The sequence below is a fragment of the Sceloporus occidentalis genome, unplaced genomic scaffold (genome assembly GCF_023333645.1).
Source record: "Sceloporus occidentalis isolate IW3139 unplaced genomic scaffold, rSceOcc1.0.p SCAF_35, whole genome shotgun sequence".
Taxonomy (NCBI): domain Eukaryota; kingdom Metazoa; phylum Chordata; class Lepidosauria; order Squamata; family Phrynosomatidae; genus Sceloporus; species Sceloporus occidentalis.
The window spans coordinates 4,035,694-4,044,765 of NW_028317015.1; the positions used below are offsets into that span (position 1 = coordinate 4,035,694).

The following is a 9,072-nucleotide window of genomic DNA, read 5'->3' on the forward strand; positions in this document are numbered from 1 at the left end:
CTGCTTTTCACGCGGGCCAAGTTGAGCTTCTCTACACAGACAAGCGTGGAATGCATCGCTCCATTATTCCAGACAGTAGCGGAAACGGTCCATCCGGTACCGGCCAAAATCACCGGGACCATCCCTACGTGGGTCAATGGCAGCTTATTGCGCAATGGACCAGGCAGATTTGAATTTGGAAATGACAAGTAAGGACTGCATTTGGATGGTCTTCAGTCGTCTCTTTTTAACATGATGGTATTACTTGATCTACATACACAGTTTTCATTTAATGGAGATTTTTTGTATGATGATTGACAGCGGAAAGGGTCTGCATGGCGGGATCCAGGAAGAAAGGGAAAGAGGTGGAACAAGTAGAAAGTAACGGGAAAAAAACGCCTTTAGTATAAAGGTGTAATGTAACAAAAATTTTCATTACAATGATAATAATACAATAATTACCGTATATTTGTGTTGTTAAGATATTACCAAGGCTTTAATATGATGACGTGGCTTATTGACAGCTGCTTATATGAATATATGTATAGTTTATATGAGTAAAGTGGAAGTTGAATAATATATTTTGTTTATCCAATTAGAATTTTAAACATATTTCCTGGTGGTTCTATACACATTATGGTTACTTTTAGGGTTATGTAGCCCTGTGATGCATTCATACGTGTGTTTATTTGCCGCGGAAGAAACACTGTTCCTACTAATAAAGGGCACCTTTAAGGTCCACGTATGGGAAGCACTACTGGCGGGACTAGTCTTTCCTAAAAAGATACGCAAACGCATACAGGGCAGTGTATAAGAAAAGTGGGAAAACGATGGTACATGAAGTCTGTTTGGAGTTCCTGAAAAGTTGCGATTTCTGCTCAAAATATCTATTGCATACGTGTATTTATGAATGTATAACGGCTGTTCTTAACCCATCAAACTACTTGTTTCAGGTACCGTCATTGGTTTGATGGCATGGCTTTAATGCACAATTTCAAGATTGAGAATGGCTCAGTCACCTACATGAGCAAGTTCCTTCAGAGTGACTCTTATACGACGAACAAGAGTGAAAACCGCATTGTAATCTCCGAGTTCGGCACCCTGGCCATGCCAGACCCCTGCAAGTCTGTGTTTGAACGTTTCATGTCCAAATTTAAAATAAGTAAGCCATATTTAACATTATTGTGTGAAAATGAGATCTTCTTAGCTAACCAGCTAGTTCTTAAACATTCACATTTTAATTTTTTGTGCAGTATTTATTTCAAGAAGGTTGCGCAGTATTCATTTTTAACCTCTTCTTTTCCATCAGCCTCTACTGACAATTGCAGCGTTAATTATGTGCAGTATAAAGGTGATTATTATGTCAGCACTGAGACAAATTTTATTCGAAGAGTAGATCCAAACGATTTGGAAACTTTGGAGAAGGTAATAACTTTATTTTTTGGTAAAGGTTATAAGGTAGTTAATGATTCCGCTCTTTGATCTTCCTAGTAATGTTACATGCAGCATAAAATAGTAAGTGATAATATAGCCCCCCTACACAAAAAAAACATAAAATTTTATGTTAAAACATAAACATGTTTTTTTAACGATTGCTTGTAAAATAATGATAAAAAGAAAATTGGCCTCTGTTCAAAACATCTAATGAAGAATAGCCATCAAATGAGGGCTGTGTTTTTGGTAAATCATGTATGCAAAAGTCAGTAAATAGATTTATTGTAAATGTAAGAGAATGAGTTAAATGGAGGAGGCACGAGTCAGATGCTCAAGTGGGCATTAGATCTAGGAGTGTGATCTGGAGTATAGCCAAAATTGACTTTAAAGCATGGTCTGTCCAGTTCTTGCAGGGCCCTTCCAGCTGCTAGAGGTCTTGTCCCATGCCATGATTTTGCAGGCTCTTTTGAGAGAGATATATATATATATATATATATATATATATATACACTTACAGCAAAAGAGCCTGCAAAATATGTATATGTGTGTGTGTGTGAACTCATGTGAGCCATAGCAAAATAACCGATGTACAAAAGTGCCACTGCATGAAGTGCCCTCTTTTTTCATACCCAGTGCAATCTCTGTGATTATTTTCCTCTTCTCCCAACCATCTCTCCAGCTACCCACAGTCTCTTTTCCTGCCTTTCACAATCCTAACCTCTCTGATCACCCACCGCAACCATTGCAATCCTTTCTCAGCGCTTTCTATTGTGCCGGGGGACGATGTGTTTTGTATATAGCGTTTACAAATCTCCCTGGGGCGGTTTATTTGCTGTCTCCTACTTTTTTTAAGGATCTGAGATCTTATTGTTAAATCTCATTACTGGGCGCAGGTCGACTGGAGCCAGTTTATAGCTGTAAATGGGGCTACAGCTCATCCTCATTATGACCCAGATGGGACAGCATACAACATGGGGAATTCTTATGGAAAAAGCGGTGAGTAAAATGAAACTGTAATGTCAATAAATTCATATTTTATTACCTTTTTTACTAATAAAGTGCCACCACTTGCTGCAGGGCTATGCAATGGGAAAAGTAAGTCCTTTGGCACAGAATTTGTATATCCCATGGATATTTATTCCTTACAGGCTCCTAAAAGAAAATCAAAACAGACTCCTAAGACTTAACATCTGGCTTCTGGTTGATATTTGTTTAGCCTCGGATAAATGATCCCATTTCTGTGCATGGATTTAATAAAATATAAAGCAAGGAAATATCTTGTTTCCTGTTGCCTTGCGTTTTATTTATGTTTATAAAATACAGGAAAATAAAAGGACAATCAGCTTATTCACAGAACTCCTTTATGAACGTTAAGTGAAATAACACAGCATCATATGTATCATTTTTTGCTTTCTATAAGTATTACCATGGTGACTGATCAATATGATCTGTTAAAATAAATGAAATCTTAGAAGTGTGGTTTTAGAAAACTTCCTGACACACATCTCATTTCCATCCACAAAAAAGTGATCAATTCTATTATCGTATTAAAAATAAGAGGGAAATACATGAATTCATCAGCATACAATCTGGATGTAAAATATGTTAAGCCAGAAACTACATCTGTGTGCATCTGAGACATGGATTTGCTCCAGAGACAGGCAGTCTGTGCCCTCCAAGCTACTATGATTTATAACTTCCAGAGGTTGTGCAAGTTGTCTGCCAAGCAAAGAAGATCTCAAAAACAGAAATTGCACATGTGTTGCTAGAAAGTCAATGACAGGTCAACTGGGACAGCTAGAAAATATGGTAAAAACCTTTCCCTACGTATCTACTTATCTGGGGTATCCAGATCCCCAAACCAAGGTGGTCCACTGGTGGTACCAACACTTGTGTGCCGCTGATGACAGATATATGCCTATATAATGCATATATGGAGCACAGAAGAAAGAGATATCGGCGCAGTTAGATGCTCCCTCGTTCCTCACTGGACTGTCAGGGTCTAATCCAAGCTGCATCTTCTGTTACACAGCAAATTACTACAGTTCCTTTCTTATTTTAGGGACACGATACAACATCATAAGAGTCCCTGCACAAAAGTCAAACTCTGCAGAGACCCTAGAAGGAGCCCAGGTTGTGTGCTCAATAGAGCCAGAAGACAAGATGAAACCTTCTTACTACCACAGTTTCGGTGAGATACATGAAAGCGCTGTAGTAAAGATGTATGTATGCATGGCTGTAAGGACCTGACAGTGCTCCGATGGTCAGGGATGATGGGGGACAAATTTATTTTCATCCCCTACCAGATGGTGATTGCTCACCAGGGATGCGTTTAAGCGTAGCAGCACCCTAATTCTAAATGTTTTATGGTAAACTAAATAACTAAGGTGTCTTTTCTCATATCTGGCTGAAGAATTCTCATCTATTTTTATTTTCTGTGTATTATACAATACACGTGCTGTCTATATACTATACTTTCTATCAGTGTAGAAATATTTTTTTTTACCTCCATTGTCTCTTTTTAATACATTAAAATGAATATACTTAATATCACAAAACCCAGGTGTTAAGTTCACTACTAATACACAATGTTCTGATAGGCCTTATGTTGTTGGAGGTCCTGTTATATTCTGGAATGCTTTTTGGCTGATTATTCCCGTGTTGTCAAATATTAAAATTGATTCTCCTGTAATTATTATTTTCCCTATTATTATTTCATAGCAATGACAGAAAACTATGTGGTGTTTCTGGAGCTGCCGCTGAAGCTGAACATCATGAAGATTCTGACCAGCCAAATCAAAGGAAAGGCATTTTCAGATAGCATGAGCTGGGAGCCACAGCTGAACACAGTGTTCCACGTGGTGAATAAACACACAGGGGAGGTATTCCATTTCTACTACTTACTCATTGGGGCATTATCAAACTGAATAAGGGCAGAACGTGATCATGCAGTGTCATTCTGATACACTGAGACAGGGCCAGACTGGGAATTAAAACCTGGAAAAAATTGCATATCAGCCTCGTATTTCATGGTGCCGTTTTTGGGCACACTGCACACGTCGAGTTCTGGCCCCAATACTTTTTGTTCTGAACAGGGACAAACCCTGCATTTTAAATTAGTTCCTAATATCACTGTGGCCCATGACATCCAAAACATGTATGGATATGGTGTTAGAGTATGCATGCATGCATGTATGTGTATATGTGTAAGTACATGGTGTTGGATGTGTATGCATGTAAAAGTGTATGTTGTTGGAGGGGTTGTGTGTGTATGTGTAATTGTATGTGTGTGTTGTAAGAGTGTGTATATGCAAAGTGTTAGTGGCTATGTGTATGTGTATGTTTATGTTGTTAGAGTGTCTGTATGTATGTGTTAGTGTAGAGCTGCCCTGACCATCATCATACCCCCAACATCCTAATTCATTCCAAAATCCATCCACAATCATTATCCCACCATCGTTTCCATCCCCTACCATTATCGCTCCATGTTGCACCATGATCGCCCCCTTCATCTTCATGCTTCCTAACATAATTTCTCATCATCTCTATGCCAGTCCTTTATTTTCCCATCATCTTCACTTCCCTTAGTATGCCCCCTTAATATTCATACAATATTCTACAATAATTTTCACTAACTTATACAGGGGTATAACTAGAAACCACAGAGCCCTAGTGGTAAGCTCGGGGCCGTGGGGCAAGTTTCACACATCAACATGTCCCTAAGTGCAGCATTTGTCCCCAAACAGTTGTGAGTGCCACCTTTGCCCCTCCAAACAGCTTGTCTGTGTCATGTTTGCACCCAAACTGCTTGGCTGTGCCATCCTTGCTCCCAAACAGCTTGGATGTGCCATATTTGCCCTTAAACAGACTGACTGTGTCATCTTTTCCCCCCAAACGCTTACAGATCCATGCTAACACACAAACACTTAAACATCAATGCTCACACACAAATGCTTACACAAGTACACATGCACATTCATGCCCGCATACACATTCATGTTAACAGAGTTATGCATACATTCTCATTCCTACATAATCTCTCTCGCACACCTTTACCTCACCCACAGCTTTCTCACCAACCGCCCCTTAAAGCTGCTCTCCCTGCGCGTCATGGGCCCGTAGCTGTCATCTCTGGGGCTCGCACATTGTACAAGCTGCCTCGCTCTTACTACAGGGTCGCATCTGCCAGTCACTGCTGCACCGGATATATGCGCGTTATATCTGTTGGGGCACTGATTTTGTTCTTGCAGCTTTCCCCCCGTTTATTGAAAAAGCAAAAAATTTGCAGATTGCAGAAAAATGGTTAAGATCCAGTCCATAAAACCTTATAAGATGCTTATACTCTTAACACCATGAATTTAGCGAAGAAAGCTAAATGTAGCTGTCTTACGTAAATATGTACCCTTTTTGTCATTGTAGAGACATAGTGTGACTTTCTACACCGAGCCATTTATGAACTTTCATCAGATCAATGCTTATGAGGATCAGGGCTGCATTGTGCTTGACCTTTGTGGTCAGGATGATGGAACCGCTGTGAAATTATTCGAGTTACAAAACCTCAGGAAATCAGGACAAGCTTTGGATGAGGTGACTATTCCGTTTCAGATCCATATATCAATACACAATCTTTTGCAAGGATACATTATTAATTACAAACATGTAATTTGTGGCTAGCAGATGTTTTTTATGAAAAGTTTTTTCTTCTAAAAGTATTCAATATTCAGAATATGATTCAGAAAGTCTTGGGTTATAATTTCAATAAGAAATCTCTGGTTATTATTTTTAAAGCAGAGTTTCCCATTATGTTCTCAGCAATATTGGTGTCAATGATGTTGTAGCATTTTTTTAAATGCAGATCATACATATTGTCATAAAATAAACATATTTTTTCCAAAGTTGCACTAATTAACCTCTCTTCTTTGGTAGCTCTACAAACAGGTTTCCAAGGCATACCCACGCAGATTTGTCCTACCTCTTGGCACTGATTCTATGAAAGAAGATGTAGACTTAAATCCTTTAAAATACACAAGTGCCACAGCAGTAAAACAAGCTGATGGAAAGGTCGGTGTCTACTATACTAAATAGTAATCCTTGTACTTTTACAATGCTAAATATGATTAAATGTGACAGTTTGGGTCCGAAGCAATGGAGTGTCCCAGGCACAATGTGTTTGTAAAATACTTTGCCGTGGGAACAATGAGTCGCCGTAATCACAGACAGAGATTTTATGGTTTTCGTAGCCACAGTAAAAAATATTTTCAATTATTTTTCTAGGTATGGTGTACCCATGAGAGCCTCCATGACCACACACTGGGTATATGTGGCCTAGAATTTCCACAAATAAATTACTCCAAGTACAACACCAAGAAATACAGATTTATATATGGATGTGGATTCCAGCATCTTGTTGGGGATTCATTACTAAAACTTGACATAGAGACTAAAAAGGCTAAGGTAATGGTGACAAATATGTAACATGGCTGCTTGCTATATAAATGCATGTTATATATGCAATTTCTCCGGGTAAACCCCTCTATCATATCGCAGCAACTACTTTAATACCATACTTTTTGTCGTATAGGTTTGGAAGGAAAAAGGCTTTTACCCATCAGAACCCATCTTTGTTCCTTATCCAGAATCCACTGAGGAAGATGATGGTGTGCTTCTCTCTGCAGTTCTTACACCTCATCAGGTAATGTACCCAAACAATTTATTATTAATAATATTGTCACTATATGATCATAAATCATGCAGACATCTACTTAATTAAAACGTGTTTTTGGGTGAGTCTAGATTAAATAGGCCGTACTTAAATAGAGCACTGATGGGGCAAAAGGATTTTGTTGTTTAGCAGTTACCTAGTAAACAAAAGTGTATTTTAGTAAACCAAAAAGTGTCCAGAGATTTATTTAAATGTTTATGAACCTGTCATTTCTCAAAATCCAAAAAGTGCACTTAATTGTTTTCCCTTAAAAATGTAATGGCCCATCGCTATACTTTATATCACATAAAGGTCACTAGTGGTGTGATATTACATAGTATAGAGTAACATTAACCTTGAAAACAGCATCTTTACAGACAGCCACCATAGTTGATGTGATTGAAAAGCTAATGCTACAGTAGAGGGAAGCTGAACAGCTGCCTAGGGCGTTGATGGGATAGGAGCTCCCCTGCATGATAAGAAGCAACCCAGGGTTGTCAGTTCTGTGCTCAAAATAGTCATATTTTATCCGCGTTCTGTCTCTTTTCGGTAAAAAATTTTTTTTCCATGCTAAGGTGGGTGTAGGAGGCCAAACTGGCTATTGATAATGAAGAGGGATTATAATGTTAATTGTTTGAATGTCAGCAACTTGCCAGGATAGATTGGAGTCAGTTATATCCATGTGAGTCTTCCATTTCCAAACACACATCATGAAATAGAATTCAGTGGGGAACGATCTTGTTGCAGTTCGCAGGAGACTGGTGAATTTCCAGCGCGCTCCTACTCGCACTAGTGCATTACTTGCTATTGTGGGGATACCAATAACCCTCTTATTTTTTATGTAGCATGTCAATGAATTTTGTAAATGCATGGCAAACTGTCAAAACTTTTTTTTTCCTAGGATAAGAACATATTTCTCCTTATCTTGGATGCCAAAGAATTCACTGAGATTGGTCGAGCTGAAGTGCCTGTGCAGATACCGTATGGATTTCATGGAATCTTTGTGCCTCAAAGGTCCTAGAAAATGATTGCCTACTGCTTTTTTATACGAGCAACATCTACTAATGACTCTTCACTAATTGCATACTCAATATAAACTGTGACTCATTAGGATCTAAAATTTTATTATCTACCTCTGTTACTGGATTTTACAATCGTGTTTGCTATTTGTTTGCTATATCAATACAATACCTTAAGAAGCAAACTAAACTTGCCACGGCTCAATATTTTTCAAACAACTTGGTGAATAACCTTATGCTAGTTATATTACAAAATATAATTAAATGGACACGCCATCATATGATCTTTTATGTCTGAGTGTCCCTTTAAATGTATGTGTTTGTCCCTTGCAAACATATGGATGAATTAAGCAGAATTTCCCTTCTCAGGAAAGCAGATGTGTTTGGTCTGACGAGCCCTGCATTCATGTGCAAAAATGCTCTCATTGGTTCAAACAGCAAAAGCCAAACTGCGGAGGAGGGGTGAACTGCAGCTGCGAAGCTGCAACTTCTCCTAGTGCACCTCCTTGTCCACGCCAAGCACTTTACTCTTGGTTTCACATAACCAGAAGGAAGCAGGCTAATCCTCTGGCTCCTGTAGAGCACCACACAACAACCTTCCAAAAAACCTTCCACCTCCCCTCATTAAGGTCCCTGAAAATGTCTGCCTCCTTATATTTAGCATCAATATATGTAACACATACATCTATTCGTATTTACAAACATACATAAGTATAAATGGAATTAGCAGACTTTGTAGATACTTTTCCTGCAGATATGATAAATCCCACTGTTTCTCATACAGAAACATTTTACCATATAAAAGAACTATGTGTGAGCTGTCCCTGCATAACGCAATCGGTGACGTGGCATTCAAACCCTTTATTTGCTTATGGTTACATGGGCTCCTGCATTTGCATGTCGTTGCTTTGGAGCATTGCACGGGGATGGAAATGCGGG

The 9,072-nt window shown here is 38.7% G+C and overlaps 1 protein-coding gene across 1 annotated transcript; it reads left to right on the plus strand.

Moving 5' to 3' along the window:
- LOC149297988 (carotenoid-cleaving dioxygenase, mitochondrial-like) lies at positions 1–8,135 on the plus strand. Its single transcript, XM_089487851.1, has 11 exons — positions 1–188; positions 933–1,141; positions 1,289–1,404; positions 2,307–2,409; positions 3,476–3,604; positions 4,135–4,295; positions 5,833–6,000; positions 6,340–6,474; positions 6,688–6,867; positions 6,995–7,105; positions 8,016–8,135. Exons 2-11 carry the CDS (start codon positions 955–957, stop codon positions 8,133–8,135), a joined length of 1,410 nt encoding a protein of 469 aa, XP_089343977.1. The 5' UTR covers positions 1–188; positions 933–954.
- The last annotated feature ends 937 nt before the right edge of the window (positions 8,136–9,072 follow it).

Excerpts from the sequence above, each read along its gene's own strand:
- LOC149297988 (XM_089487851.1), top strand. The coding sequence starts at position 955 with ATGGCTTTAATGCACAATTTCAAGATTGAGAATGGCTCAGTCACCTAC. Across the intron at positions 6,475-6,687 it reads TAAAACAAGCTGATGGAAAG|GTATGGTGTACCCATGAGAG; the intron begins GTCGGTGTCTAC and ends TTATTTTTCTAG. Across the intron at positions 7,106-8,015 it reads CAGTTCTTACACCTCATCAG|GATAAGAACATATTTCTCCT; the intron begins GTAATGTACCCA and ends TTTTTTTCCTAG.